The following is a 16,286-nucleotide window of genomic DNA, read 5'->3' on the forward strand; positions in this document are numbered from 1 at the left end:
GCTTTGACTTCAAACTGTCGCGCGAAGCGCCCACTGTTTCTATAGCAAACAACAACCGCCAGCTAACAAACGCTGGGTCTACAGATGGACGTAAGATGGTGATAAAAGTAGATAAAATTATATAAACTAAAAAGATGACACAGTCGATAGTAGTCCAAGGTAAGAGAGTTCATTTTTAATGGTCATAACTAGAGTTAACCGCGTTACTCCCTGTGACAGGGGTTGAAACATTCTCATTTAGAATTTAGAGTCATATCTGTAGCCATGGCAAGTTCAGGAAATAGAACTAAATCTTATTTTAAGAAATATGATTTCAGGAAGTTTCTGTATTACTGTCCCAGTCTGTTTGTGTCATCTGCTAGGTCTGTAATGTATTTTATAGTATTTAGCTTCTCTCAGCTAACGTTAACGTTATGTCGGTAATAAAGCTTTCCTTCATCAAGAGCGTGAGATTCATTCAACCCAACCGTGTCCCCTTCAGAACTGGATTTTGAATCTTCTTCTACATACAGAAAACAACCATGGTTGACTAAAGTGCTTAATGTCCAGAAAATAAAAACTCTCACACACAAAAAAGACAAACATAGTAAAAATATCACAATGTCACAGCTCAGCTCGAAATAAAAGCCAAGGAATACAGGTATTTCTTAAGTAATGACTTAAAAATTCCAACAGTCTGAGCAGTTCTTATGTGTAACGTAACTGTTCCGTAACTGTTACGAAACTGTTCCACAAATTAGGTGCCACCACTGAAAAAGCTCGGTCACCTTTATTTTTTAACCCTATCAAGTCGATTAACGCGGATACGCGTTTTGAGTCATTTTCTCCTGATAACCCCGAAAAGAACTTAAATTACACTTTCAGTTTTGATCGTACAGATAAGAGCAATACATCAATCGAATCTGTAAAGGGTCTACTTTTTTTTGGATACAGACATAATAACAACAAAACTTTGTGCACTTATAAAATAAAGATAACAAACAAGGTGTGCTGTCTGCAGCCTTTGTCTGCGCTGATCTTCTTTTACAAACACGTCATTTAAATGAACTGTAAGTGCCGCCGAAAACAGATATTCTGTGATAAAGTAATCCATATGAAAACAACGCGATGTCTGTTTTTCATGTCTCCCTTCATTATATCTAATGTGACCACGCCCCCGCGCTGAACGCGCTATTCAGATTCAAACTGAAGCGCGCGGCTTGAATACGCCCATAACAGAAGAAAAAGCAGCGAGACTGTTCAAGTTTTTTTTATTTTACTGTTTGCTTCGCGATGAGAGGAATAACACATAATTCACCCCAAAAAGATGTGATGTGGTTGAGGATTTGAGAAATGGATTTCCTCAGAAAAAAAGAATGAAGCACTTTATTCAGCAGAGATCATAAACATGAGTAAGTCTCTTTTTATTTATTTATATACTTGTACTAGTTTTCACATAACGTGTAAACATTTTACTAGTTAGACTTTTTCCAAACTATAATTCCTGATTAAATGTATAATCAAGTGAAACATTATGAAGTTTCAATAACAATATACAACACTATACCCTTCGAAAGCTTGATGTAAATAATATAAATGTAACAAATACATAACTGTAACAAATGTAAAAACAATGCTTTTCTTTCCATTTATTCCCCCTAAAAACCCAGAAAAATATTCTCAGCTCTTTTCAACATTAATAATAATGATGATAATAATAACAACAAACGTTTTTTTTTTTTTTGTAGAAAATAAGATTGTTAAAAGGATTTCTGAAGGATTGTGTGACTGGAGTAAGCATGCCAAACAATTTGTTTGAAAGTCAGCTTTGATTGTTTCTAATAAACTGTTTAACTGCTCCCCCAAGTGGATATTAAATTATGTTGTGGGATAATTAAATATATTCTTAATAAACTACAAACATAAAATTATATAGATTTATTTTGTTCTCACATTCTTTCTTGTAACTCCTCACTCACAGTGGCACAGATGACTGAATGGCTCATTATGCAGCTCATTATGCGGCCCTTTGTCTTCTCAGGTGTAAATCACAATGATATTCATGATAGTTGACGCCTACTCGCATATGACTTTTACCAACAAAAAGTGTCTTAGAAAATTTAAATCAATATATTGTTTTCTGTAAGTGAGTAAACACGATGATTTTCACATCATTTAGAAAGAAAAATTCTAGGCTACAAGCTCCAGTTCTCAAAAATCCCGGGAACCATTGTTCTTTATGTGTTTTTTTGCCTTATTCAAGCGTTTTAACATTTTTAGTTTTTCACTAACCACGCATAATATTTTTTTTCTCAAAAACACAATCATGTACATACATGCATTTCACATATTATTACAGCCCAGTTTGTGCTGATTACAGTGAGATTAGTCTTTACCCATTTAGATATTTATAAGAAACTGAAAAAAGCACAAATGTCAAGGCATGACAAAACTTCTCCAGGCCCCAAAAATACCCTTAGACTCCTGGTTCTTGGAAAATTGAGGAGCACCTGATTGGATGACCTCAGTGCTTTAACGGGAGCGTGGACATGTAAAAATTTTTTAAAAATTAAAAAAAAAATTATCAACACAATACCACTGATATGCAGGACTTGATTTGCCATGTTCAAATAAAATGTAAAACTCCTAATCTATGTAACGGTTCATTTATATGCAAATAAATACATCAATTTTTAAACTGACAAATAAATTTTCATATTTAAAAGGGTTTATTTAATTTATGTTCAAAAGTATGCAAGATCCTATTCCATGCTAAACATGGGGGGGGGGGAATTAAATAAAGTACAAGCTGTCATTGGTTCACAAAAAAAAGAAAAGGTGCATAACAGCCCTAACCAAGAATTTGTTTTGTGTGTGTGTTTTAGTTGGTCAGTGTGGGAATCAGGTGGGCTGCCGCTTCTGGGACCTCGCACTCAGAGAACATGCACATGTCAATCAAGTAAGACATAATATGACACTATAGAAATGTTTTTCAAATATTTGTTTCTTTTTTCTGATCATTTTACAGGTAGACTGAATGTAATATTTGTATCCTTTTTAAGTAAATTAAGACTTTATTTATCATGTCAGTCATATCCTATTCACATTAAGATTTAGATTTAATATGGGACTCACAACAAGCCTGTCAAGAACACATTTGGGTCACATTTCAAAATCAAAAGACAAAAAAGAAAATTGTATTTTGCATTAAATATAAATATATATATACAAATATGTTATATGATGATAAAAAAAATCAGTTTCATTACATTTTAAAATTGAAACCAGCATAAAGAGCAAAAAGTACATCAAGTGCCTCTATCATGTCTAAATTCTTTACAGTTATATGAATTGGGGGTTTGCATTGAGCTTCACCATAAAAGGTATTTTCTAACATTGTTACTGCTGTGCTGTGAGGGAATATCTGGGTGTTGACACTTCAGTCTAAGTAAATACCTGTAATTGTTTTTTTGTTAGTTTTTTTTATCTATGCGCAATAGATTATTTAAAGTGAAAATTGTTGTCAATTATTCATCCTCATGTCATCCATAAGACTTCAGTTAATCTTTGGAACACAGGCAACAAAAGTCCAGGTAACCAAAATGTAGAAGATTCAAAAGGTTATAAAGGATTATTTTGCTGTGGTGACCCTTGATGAAAGCAAACAGAGACCATGACAAACCTGTTTTTCCTATACTTTTGCCAAATGATTAAATGATCAAATCCAAGCACCCAAGTCTTACATTTACGCATTTATCAGAAGCTTTTATCCAAAGCGATTTACACTGCATTAAGGCAATACATTTTATGTTTGTGTCCCAGGAATTTAACCCACAACCTTTTGCACCATAACGCAATGCTCTACTACTGAGCCATATACTCATAGCCTTGTGACTTTATCATTTTATATATATGGTAGAACAAACCAAAAAAGTATTGCTTTTGTCTCTGCAGATGGGAATTTATGACGAGGCACTGAGCAGCTTCTTTAGAAATGTTGACCAAAGGTAGCCTCTCTTTCTCCTCCTTATACTCCCTTCTACTCTGTTCATGTTTCTTTGTCCATATGTCCTCAGTTCCTTGCTGATCCACTTGATTTATTGTGGGATCTTTTGTGTGTGTGGTGTATTTGTAGAGGAGCAGACTCTACAGGAGACAGGATCAACGCTCTAAAGGCCAGGGTGAGCACCATGTTAGGTGATGTATTGAAGATGGTGGATGGAGACGCATTTGATTTTGGCTGCTGCCGTGTGTGTGTGTGTGTCTGTCTGTGTGTGTGTTTGGTCCTGGTAAACCCATGTTATGGGGACAAAATGTCCCCGTAAAGATGGCAATATCCAAAATCTTTGTCCTCGTAGTCAAGGTTTTTTTTGGTCCCCATGAGGAAACAAGCCTTTAAATTAATAATAATAAATATATATATTTTTTTGTAATTCTAAAAATGTAAGTGGTTTAGGTGTAGGGCATAGGAAATACAGTTTGTACAGTATAAAAACCATTATGCATATGGAATGTACCCATAAAAAATGGAAATCTAACGTGTGTGTGTGTGAGTTTGAGATATGTGTAGTTTGGCTTCCTTGAGGAAATACATTTACAGACCAACAATTAAAAAATGGTACAACCTTACTTCCCAAGTACTCAGTTAATTAACATCCAGTACTTGAGTATATAAAATGACTATTCCTAATAAAAACAGATGTCAGTGGTATTGCCCCAACATAACAGAAAATCAGTTGTATCTGTGTGCGTGTCTGCAGGCCGTGTTAGTGGACATGGAGGAGGGAGTCCTAGGAGAGATTCTGCAGGGGCCGTTGCGTTCTCTCTTCAGCAGCACACAACTCATAAGTGATGTCTCTGGTTCTGGGAACAACTGGTAAGAGTCTGTCTTGGCAGGGACTGTGTCACACAGCTTCTAAATGCTTTTTCTGTTCAGTGTGTGAATGTGCAATGATTGCTTTTAAACGGATACAGTCCTACTAGGGATGGATGATATGATGTTATATACTTTGCAAAGACATAAATTTGTCAACAGGCAGAGATTATTTTATAACTTTAATAACACAGTACATCAGATGCAGAATTTTTAAAAGTCCAATGCCAGGAAAAAACTTGGGCATGTAAAAAAATATCACAGCAGGAAAAAAGTTCTAATGTGGCATAAAATATTTAATTTGTGCAGGTTGCTGTCAAAACCTATAAGGCATTACTGCAGTGTTGTAGTACTTAAGCCTGTACAAAACCAGGATGTGGACTTCATCTCAGGTCAAAGTCCATATTTTCTGTGAATAGTCAAGACCAGTCCTGGCTGAGTACAAATGCTCTTGAAAATGTTATATTGCCCCAAGACGTTTGCAATGCAGACATATTCTACATGAACTCTGCCATACACACAGTGTTTTTAATTGCGAAAGGCACAACATGAAAACCCAATGGCTAAAGCCTAAGGTTTTTTTTTTTTTTTTAATACACATATGCAAGGGTATGCATACATTATATATGACATAAGTTTCATCATCAGCACAGCACGTGCACGCTGTTCATGCAAAGCTTGATTTTTCAAAACCAGCTTGCACATGTGCCTTATTTTGTCTTTAATTAATTAGTTTGGCCCACAAGGTGGCAACATCGTCCCAGGCCATTGTTTTACAGTGAAAAAAAGAAATGGAAGAGATGGAACAACAACAAAAACACCCACATCAGTAACACGTCCATTCACACTGATGTCTTTCATTTAGTAATTAAACAGGCTCAGGTAAGCCCACTATGTATGAAACCTACTCTTTACCTGGCACTTTTAGAAAATTAAAGTATCCCTTCTTCTATTCATTGCAAAACCACTTGAAAGAATTGTGTTCAACCAAGTCTCTGCTTTTCTCACACAAAATAACCTGCTAGACAGCAACCAGGCTGGCTTCAGAAGTGGATATTCATCCCAGTGTTCATTTTGACAGCAAATTTTTATTTAGTTTTAGTCATAGTCTTTTGACTAAAATGTTTAGTTTTAGTCATATTTTAGTCATCTGAATTGTTTTTTGTTTTAGTCGATTAAATATCATAAGATTTTAGTTGACTAAATCGACAGTAAATTTGATTGGCTAAAATCTAATGGATTTAGTTACAGTGCATTTATTAAAGGGGTCATCTGATGCGATTTCAAGTTTTCCTTTCTCTTTGGAGTGTTACAAGCTTTTGGAGCATAAAGAAGATCTGTAAAGTAGCAAAGACTAAAGTCTCAAATCCAAAGAGATATTCTTTATCAAAGTTAAGACTTGTCCACACCCTCCTAAAATGCCTTGTCTAAACACGTCCCCAAAACACTTTGTTTGGCCTTCCAAAAGAGGACACAACTAGAAATCAGTGCTTAAGTTGTATTTACAACAATGTTCCAGAACAGTTTAACCCAAATATTCAGATGTGTGCAGCAAATTTTATTGAGGACTTTTTCCTGATCCTTGGAGAGTAGACATCAATGACTCTGACAATAACAACTTAATCATCTTTCGTTTATGAAAATGTAAATAGATATACATCATAGTTTTTGTCATTCAAATAGAGGTTTAGTTCGTTATCGTCTCGTTGTCGTCAGTGAAAAAATGTCATTGATGAAAATTATGATGATAAATTATTCGTCCGCAAAATTAACTCAACCGAGACTGCCCTTCTCTCAGTTGTTGAAGCTCTAAGACTGGAAAGAGGACCAGTTCCTCCTGTCAACCCTCATGGCAAAGGGCATTTCAGGAACCACATCTGAATGGTTTGAGTCTTACCTCTCAGATAGGTCCTTCAAAGTATCTTCAAAGGAGGGAGAAGTCCAAGTCGCAACAAGTGGGGTGCCTCAGGGCTCAGTTCTTGAACCACTTTTCTTCTCCATCTACATGGCATCACTACGTTCTGTCATTCAGAAACATGACTTTTCATATTACTGTTATACTGATGATACTCAACTCTACATCTCATTCCTGTTTGATGATCCAAAAATAGCTGCTTATATCTCAGCATGTCTAACAGACATTTCTTGCTGGATTAAGAACCATCACCTTTAACGCAAAATTGCCAAGACAGAACTGCTTCTGGTTTCAGCCAACGCATTCCTTCACAAGTTCTCCAGAATAAAACAGAATAAAACCTTAAACAGATAAATGCCAACATCTAAAATCTAAGAGACCCATTCAACCACCACACCATTGTCTTCCCAAGATGGACCACTAGAAAACACACAAGAAAGAACAGCTCTTCTAGTAGTGTGAGCTCAAATGCCAACAGACAAACTTAACCCATGTACTTCATAAACAACAATAATTATAAAATTCAATGCAGATCCATTATTTCTTAGTAGTAGCATCCTTATTGCAGCCTCCAAAACAAGCATATCATATTTAAGCCACTGGCTTGTAGGGCTGTGCAAATAATCAAATCTCGTCAGTAAAGCTGGTTCTGTGATTAGTAGAAAATCGCCATCACTTGCTTTCAAATGGAGCAGCATTTACTACATAGAGCCCTAGTTCACAGACAAACTATGCAATATTGTGTTTATAATCTGCGATGTATCACCTGCGATTATGAACATGATATTGCATAGCTTGTCAGTGATAGTTTTGTGATTAGTTAATTGTCATTGATTTGTGAAATTTTTGGTCATGAACACCCTCATTAATATCTCTTATATGGCACCCAGCCATTTTAAAATATACTAATATGGCTGCGTTCCCTGTTGAAATTTATGCTCTTAAATCCTCCACTGTTTGGACATATCTTTGGGTTCATCTTTGCTCCTAATAATCAAAGTAATTAAAAGCAGACCAGAAATATAATTATTATGGCTTAATCGATAAGAAACAGCCTCATTATCAATTCATAACCCAACCTAAAACACACAGATATATATATATTCAGGACACAGATAAAGCCAAATCTGTAAGTTAATGTGACACGCTGGCAGATTTTTGACAGATGTTTATGCTTCAGCCAGATAAAAATCATAAATACCTTGAATATAAATACCTCATTTTTTTTTTTTTTTCATTGTCACCCTCACCTCGAAATCTAATCACATACATGTAACTGCAATTTGTAAACAACATGTCTTTGACCACTTGTCATCAATCACCTCAGATGGATCTTAATGCCAGATATAAACCAGGCATATGTTGCTATTCCTCATGTGGTTTACACAACCATGTGTTTTTATACTTCAGAAGCTCCTGACAGCCTCCAGGCATGCTACTGAACTGTCACATTTTATAGTAATTGATTGTTTAAGTGGTCCTTCATGTATAATTGCACAAGGTCATTTGCTTGTCATTCCAGACAGATATTCAAAAACTATGATTTTCATTTAAATGACACTAACCAGTCTTAACCTAAGGCCAAAGATGAGCCAAACAGAGTCCAACATTGTCATATTGACTCGCAGTTGTTGTGTTAAACAAACATCAGTTCACCAAAATCATTATCATTAAGTTTTAATGTTAAATTTAGCTTTTAAAACTAATACATACTATACCTAGCTATTAAATCATAGACTTTTTATGCAGAAATTGTTTATATGTTAAAACATTTGTAATCCTTCATAATATGGTGCAGTTTAAATAGCCCTATTCTAAAAACTGGCAAGCTGTACTGAGGCAGCGTTTTAAGACATGTGAACTGATGTAAAATTGTATCTTTTATCATTAGGTTGGACAAGCAGTATTATAAGAGTGCTGATTATTAATGTCCTATTCTTTAGTTAATGACAGTATTTTTTAAATATCTTTTTTGACTGTTGATCAGTGACTGATACCATTTTTGGTCTATTACTCTTAGGGCAGTCGGGCATCACACATATGGCTTGGCCTACAGAGAGCAGATTGTGGATCAGGTCCGCAAGGCTGCAGAGCACTGTGATTGCCTTCAGTGCTTCTTCCTCATTCACTCTATGGGAGGAGGTAAGCTTCTGATGTCTAGGATGTTACCCATGTTGGTGGTTGAGGAACAAGGGCTGACCTAAGCATACATTTGTCTGTTTAGGTACTGGTTCGGGGTTAGGCACTTTTGTGTTGAAGCTTCTAGAAGACGAGTTCCCAGAGGTATATCGGATAGTGACCTCTGTCTACCCGACAGCAGAAGATGATGTCATCACCTCTCCTTACAACAGCGTCCTAGCCATGAAAGAACTCACAGAACACGCAGACTGTGTCTTGCCAGTTGATAACCAGGTATCCCACTCCTGACATCATAGCTCTCAAACCATATTTGTGGTCATATATATTCTGATAAAGCAAGTGAAGACACATTGCACCATATTTGACATCAATGACACTAAACACAGTATTGCTCACATATCTCATTACCAAACTAGATGGACTGGATGGAACGATTTGAATAAGGACTTGAATATCAGTCTGTTCCTCATACAAAGCTTGTTTCATGCCTTTGGGAAAGTTGGAATACAAGTCACATGGATTACATTTATTGTACTTTTCTAAAGTGTTTATAGCTTGACCGACATTGTCATTGCTGCTTTTCCCAAAATTGTTCCTGCTGTGTTACGTCATAAAGTTTTGGAACGCGTGAGGGTCAGTATATCATGATGATTTCAATTAATATGTTTTTACCTTTATTGTAGTCACTGGTTGATATTGTTGGTAAGATTCAACACATGTCCAACACTGGCAAACCAGGCTGTACCATCAAGAAGGACTGTACCATCATCTCGGGACAAGGAGGGGTGGTGAAGGTCGAGAAACCTTTTGATGCCATGAACAACATTGTGGCTAATCTACTTCTTAATATTACCAGGTACTAAATGCTTTGTGACAAAGGACATTATCTACTGAGCTATTTTGTTCTGGTTTATAGTCTCAGATTGGTAGATCATTTCTATATGTGTATATGGCTAGTAAGGTCATCACAAAAATTGTCACTTAAATATTTAAAAAACATTCTAAAAATAAAAAGCTTATAGAAGACATGTAACTAACTGGCCATATGTTGTCTTTGACTCTTAAAAAAAAAAAAGTAAGACATTGTATCACTAATTTAATTAGATCTTTGCACTAATTTAACTGTATTGAATTAACTTGTCCTCTTGCAGTTCAGCACGGTTTGAGGGCTCTCTCAACATGGATCTGAATGAGATAGCCATGAACCTTGTTCCATTCCCACGGTTACACTATCTTTTGCCCAGTCTAACTCCTTTATACACACTTGCTGATGTCAACGTTCCACCACGCAGGTTTGTCATTATATATCTGCAGTATTTTTAAACTATTTTCTCATTGTATGCTCTTATACCTGCCTCCGATACCCTGGGTTTGCAATATATAGATAATAAATTACTGATTTGCAGTTCGGGTAGGTTCCTGAATGTATAAAAAAAAAAAAAAGGTTTGTTTTGTAGCTGTGCTGGAAGTCACTCCCTGTCTAAATTATATCAGTGCTGTGCTTAAAATTATTTAAATTAAAAGTGCCCCTAATACGGATTTTTGAAAAATTACCTTTTATGCAGTGTGTAGCACAGCTCTAAGTGAATGAAAACAGCATGCAAAGATTTAAATCTAAAAGTGCACCGTGTATAAAGTTATTGTCTTTCAAAAGAAAGAGTCGATTCCGAGACATGAAAACAAATCTTTAGCTGTTTCAAGGTGACGTCAAAATTAAACATTAGCATATTTATGTTGGGAGTTTTTAGACATACCCTGTTTTGAACCATTTGTACATGGAGTATGCATGCGCCACGCAGAGCTAGATGAGACGAGCATTTGTGGTTAAAAACCGTGTGTGTGTGTGTGTCTGTATTCTTTTAAAAACTGTTGCCGTCATGTACTTTGTAGCCTACTGTAGCATGCAAAATATGTTTTTAGTTGTGCGTGTTGTGTTTGCTCCACACAGCTTGTAGGTCTCTGTCTAACAGCAATATCGGTTTGCTCGCAATTGTCTAGAAATAGACAATTGAAATAGAAATTGAGATCTTTCACTTTCAATACGTTAGTGTACAAACTGCAGTGCTTTATCAATATGTTTCAGCATTAGCTTAAAACAAATACCATGGCTGTCTGGGTGTTGAACACTGAGCTGTGAGCTAAGTAATGGTGATGGGCCTTCTGTTCTTTGACATGCGTTGCACACAGTAGACCAATCACAACAGAATGTGTCATTAGACCAGTCACCGCAGTTTAGTGTCACACAAAGTGTTTGGAAAAATGAATTATTAAACAAATCGTTTAGGAGTCTTTGAGCATAAAAGGAAAAAAATAAATGCATATTTTAAGACAACAAAAGTGTTTTTTGACCTTGCATGCATGTCAACCTATTGTTGTGGACTCCCAAAATCAAAATATGAACCTTTCATTACCCATAATAGGGGCACTTAAAATTTTTACTTTTAATTTCAAATTAAAATTCATTCTTTTCAAAGTCATTATTAAAATCTGAAAATGCCATGGACATTAATGGGGTCGTATGATGCTTTTTTAAACATCATTATTTTGTGTATTTGTATTAAAAGAATATGTTGACATGCTTTAATGCCCCGCCTCTCTCAAATGAAACGTTTTCTACTAAGTCCCTCCTTCCGACAAGCGCAGTCTGCTCTGATTGGCCAGCTGACCCAGTGTATTGTGATTGGCCGAACACCGCAAGCACTTGTCGGAAATGTAACACCCATTTCCATAATCCATCTTTCCAAATAAATGTAACTGTTAATAATGTCCTTAGTTTTACCATCAGTTCAAGCCCGAAAGAGGAACAGTCGCATGAAAGACACAGTGATGAAGCTCGTATGTGTTTGCAGTACACTAGACACGGACGGTTAAGACAAGTGACTCCACTGTGTAACCCCCCCCCCCTCTCGCACACACACGTGACGCGCAAAACTCAGCATTTGAACATTCAATAGCAAATACTTAATGACAAAACATACTTAAAGTAGTTTATTCAGAAGCGCCAGATTGTCGTAGCAAAGTCAGAATTACTTCCTCTCCAAGGTTCACGAAACAGTCGTCCATAAAATGTGTTGCTGTTCTGTTGTAAGTAATCTTTTCTTAAATGCATTTATTATGGAAGGCCAAATAAAGTGCTTTTGCTTTCGTTTAGATACATTCAGCATCTTCCTGACATGACTTCTTCAACACTAACTGCAATTACTGAAACCACGCCTTCTTTCTTTGTGTGAACATTTGGGCGGCATTACACTTATATTTCCACATAGTGACATAGAGATTTGGGGGGGGGGGTGTTTGAATGAGCCAATTTTAGGGGGGAGTCTTAACTTTGATAAAGAATATCTCTTTGGGTTTGAGACTTTAGTCTTTGCAACTTTACAGATCTTCTTCATGCACCAAGAGCTTGTAACACCCCAAAGAGAAAGAAAAATTTGAAATTGCACCATATGCACCTTTAATAAATAAATGAATACACTGATCAGCCACAATATTAAAACCACTGACCGCTGAAGTGAAAAGCATTGATTATATTGTTACAGTGGCACCTTTAAAAGTTTAGGATATTTGCTAAACAGCAAGTGAGCAGTCAGTTCTTGAATTTATTCTGTTTACAATTGTTTTTAAGTAGTCTTTTAAGTGTTTTTTTATTATAATTTGAATTATCATAAAATAAGTAAGCATGAGAAACCAATCTTTTTTGCATTACATGCCTATAGTGAGTGACCTACTTGTTTCCCTCTATCAAGACAATTGCATTGAACAGGGGCTCTCAACTCTAACCCTCGAGGTCCACTTTCCTGCAGAGTTTAGCTCCAACCTTGGCTGAACTCACCTGAAGTAAATTCCTAGTAATCCTGAATAACTTGATTAGTTTGTCCAGACGTGCTTGATTAGGGTTGTAGCTAAACTTTGCAGGAAAGTGGACCTTGAGGGCCAGAGTTAAGAACCCCTGGCATTGAGCATAAATGTAAGAATTGCAACACATTTCTGGTCTCCCAAATTTGCATGCACACGAAAGTTAGTCAATGAACCGAAAAGTGTAGTGTGAATAGAAAAAACTCTTCATTTGTGTTTTGTCATCACCAAATGGATGCTGTGCTGTGTTCTGTAGGCTGGATCAGATGTTCTCAGATGCGTTTAGTAAGGAGCATCAGCTAATCAAAGCCGACCCCAAACACAATCTGTATCTGGCCTGTGCTCTTATGCTGCGTGGAAATGTTCAGTTGTCAGATCTGCGCCGGAATATTGAGCGGTTTGTTTCTACCTTATTTTGATTTACTCTTGTTCCTTTTTTCATTGTAATATACAGTTTTCTCACTGCATGCTCACTTAATGAATTTTCATAAATAAATTCCACATATGATGTAAAAGATTTTGCAATGCAGACAGCCTCTTTGGTTAAAAAGGTTTTTTTGTTTTTTTTTTTGCAAGCGAGTGTCTGTTTATAGGAGTTTAAGTTTTGAAATGGAAAAAGGAAATAGAAAACATCTTCTAAAGTATTTAATGGATTATAACTTTTCATAAACCGTAAAAAAAGATTTTTCTGTTTATTTTTTAATTTAATAAAAAAAAAAACTTTGCAGCTTCATTTTCAAGTACAGAATAATCAGTTCTTTTTATTCCCTTAGGCTAAAGCCCACCCTTCCGTTTGTCCCATGGAATCAGGAAGGATGGAAGACTAGTCTGTGTTCAGTCCCTCCTGTGTGTCACTCACATTCTCTGTTGGCTTTAGCTAATAACACTTGTGTGAAATCTACCTTCATTGAATTAAGAGAGCGTTTTGTGAAGCTCTACCGTAGGAAGGTGTGTAGCATAGCATTGCATATCAACAGCAGAATCATATTACATTGTGGTAATTTTTTATGCATAGACACTGCACTGGTTCTCTCAACGGTAACACAGATTTTACTTGTATAGGCATTAGGCATAGGCATATATATAAATATATTTGCACAAACTTAAACTTTTGAAATGTCGTGCCCCTCACAGGCTCACTTGCATCACTATCTAGCAGTTGACGGCATGGAGTTGGCTGGATTCAGTGAGGCCTTGTCATCGGTCTCAGCTCTAATTGAAGAATACACACACCTGGAAAGCCCTCTCATGCCCAACACACCCAGACTCACCATCGCCACCTGACTCTTGTGTATAATAGACAACGTGCTCAAAATTTCTACTTGTACATAAACTAAATATTTAATATTTTTGGACTAATGTTTTAGGTAAAACGTCTCTATTTTAGAGGCATAGAAACATTGGTTCAAATATTGTGAATTTAGTGTGGATTTGGTAGTACTACCTACAGCATAACATACAATATTAAATCAAACAGAGTTGAGCTCAATCCCTAAGCAAACCTGCCTAAAAAAAAAAAAAAAATTTCAAATAAGCCCAAAGACTTTTTTTTATAAATTTGTTTTTGTTTTACAGGTTGTGTTTGATTAGGGCTGGACCTTAACTTTGCAAGACAGCGGTCCTGAATTGCCTGTCTGTGTACTGTACTGGAGGCACAGAAATTACACACTTCACCTGTAAAATGTTGCTACTTTTTCTTTCATATAAAAAAAAGTTAATAAAATAGTCACAATATCAAACATTGCCTGGATAATGTAGTTTTAATAGAAGAATTGTAGATTCATTTGTCATTACAATACATAAAAAAATCCACTTTATCTTAAACAAGATTAAAATACACACTCAATCCCATAGTCTTGGCATTGACAGTCAGCACAAAGCGTAAATAACGTGTATTCTCATTTAATATGGCTCTGCATTAACCTGTTGACACATGGTTTGTTTGCAGGTTAGCGTTTAGTTGTATTTTTGCTTCAATTTATGCCTTTGCAATCAGTTGGTGCAGGGCATCCATAGGTCCCAAAAGTATTGTTGTCCAGCTCTTGCCTAAGACTCAATGATCAACACCTCTCAAAAACAATATTTTTGGTTTGAATGTAAATTGTCATTATAATCATAATCAGCGTGAATAATATTTTGTTGAAACTGACCTGACGGAAGTTCAGTACTTGAGTAAAAGAAATCACCTTGTATTTTGAAAAATGCATTGTAAAGAGACCCTCTTTAGATGAAGCTGTTTGTTGCATTCATTTGTACTCTATTTTTGCACTCTTTCTATAGTGAATGTCCTGTATTGTGTGTGTGCTAGTAAGGTTAAGTTGTCTTGTGTATGGGCTGAATTTGAAAGCAAAAAGATTCAATCAATATCACTGTCACTTCAGAGTGCACATTTCCATTAGTAGTAGTAATACTATTGTTTATATGTACCTAGTGTTACATTGTAATGCTTTAAAAAAATACCAAAAATTATCAGAAACAACTCCATAAATTCATGAAACATCTTATATTTTGTGATTTATTATAAGTTGTAAGTCATTCATTTTTGTTGAGCTGAAGATTTGTTTTTCAGGAGTTCAGCTCTATGTAAATGCACAGCAATGTGCCAGCTACTAGTGGGAGTTCATAATATACTATTATATTATTAACTTTCCTGCACTGCACCACATTACTGCTCTCTTTTGTTGATCACTTCTACAGTTGAAAATATATTCATCATTCATAAAAATTCCTTTTTCTGCAGTGACCTCTCGTTGTTTGTGCTTTGCTCCAAAATAATGGCTAGCATACACATACTAAAAAAACAAAAAAAAAAAACAAAGTTGAAATTTATTTATAAATTTGTTTGTTTGACTTTTTTCAGAAGTATATGCCATTGTTTAACCTCAGAGCTGATTGTAGCTGATGGTCTTAAATGTCTGTGTTTTCCCACAAGTTTAAAATCTCTACAGGTTCCTCACATCCAGGTGAGTACCTATGACATGCGAATTTGCTGTAAATGTATTGAGGAATGTGAAACGTGTATTAACATGACTTTACTTCATTTAAATGTGCACTAATCAAATTTTGGCAAACAATGTTGATATTTGAAAGCACCAAAACAAACGCCCATACCCCAACAGGACCTCGCCCCTATTTTGATATCTCTGCCTTACACGTACAGTACGTGAACAACCCTGGCAATGAAGATGGTGGAAAGTTGTGTGAAATAAAGCAATCTTGGTATCTGATACCAGGCCTTCCTGCTCTTTGAGTTCTCTCCAGTGCTGGAAAGCCGTTCTGATATTTGCACAGGTCCTACCTCTTGCCTGATCGTAACACTTCACTGCTTTCTACCCCCCTTTTTATGTGCCTTCTCTCTTTATCAATAGTCAGTCTGCTAATATCTGTCTTGTGCACTCACTGAACTGCTGGTTTCGTGTGGTCAGAGGAGAACTGGCCCCTCAACTGAGCCTGGTTTCTCCCAAGGTTTTTTTCTCCATTCTGTCACCGATGGAGTTCTCTTACGAGAGCTCTCTCGTACTGTGT

At 36.0% G+C, this 16,286-nt stretch overlaps 1 protein-coding gene across 1 annotated transcript; it reads left to right on the forward strand.

The window, feature by feature from the left end:
• On the forward strand, nucleotides 1–14,500 carry tube1 (tubulin, epsilon 1). The gene is made up of 12 exons (XM_059513294.1): nucleotides 1–159; nucleotides 2,865–2,938; nucleotides 3,934–3,986; nucleotides 4,115–4,160; nucleotides 4,740–4,855; nucleotides 8,788–8,909; nucleotides 8,992–9,179; nucleotides 9,590–9,762; nucleotides 10,058–10,198; nucleotides 13,018–13,158; nucleotides 13,535–13,709; nucleotides 13,896–14,500. The coding sequence occupies exons 1-12, from the start codon at nucleotides 135–137 to the stop codon at nucleotides 14,043–14,045; spliced, it is 1,404 nt and encodes a 467-aa protein (XP_059369277.1). The 5' UTR covers nucleotides 1–134; the 3' UTR covers nucleotides 14,046–14,500.
• The last annotated feature ends 1,786 nt before the right edge of the window (nucleotides 14,501–16,286 follow it).

Source organism: Carassius carassius, chromosome 27 (genome assembly GCF_963082965.1).
Source record: "Carassius carassius chromosome 27, fCarCar2.1, whole genome shotgun sequence".
NCBI classification, from domain to species: Eukaryota; Metazoa; Chordata; class Actinopteri; order Cypriniformes; family Cyprinidae; genus Carassius; species Carassius carassius.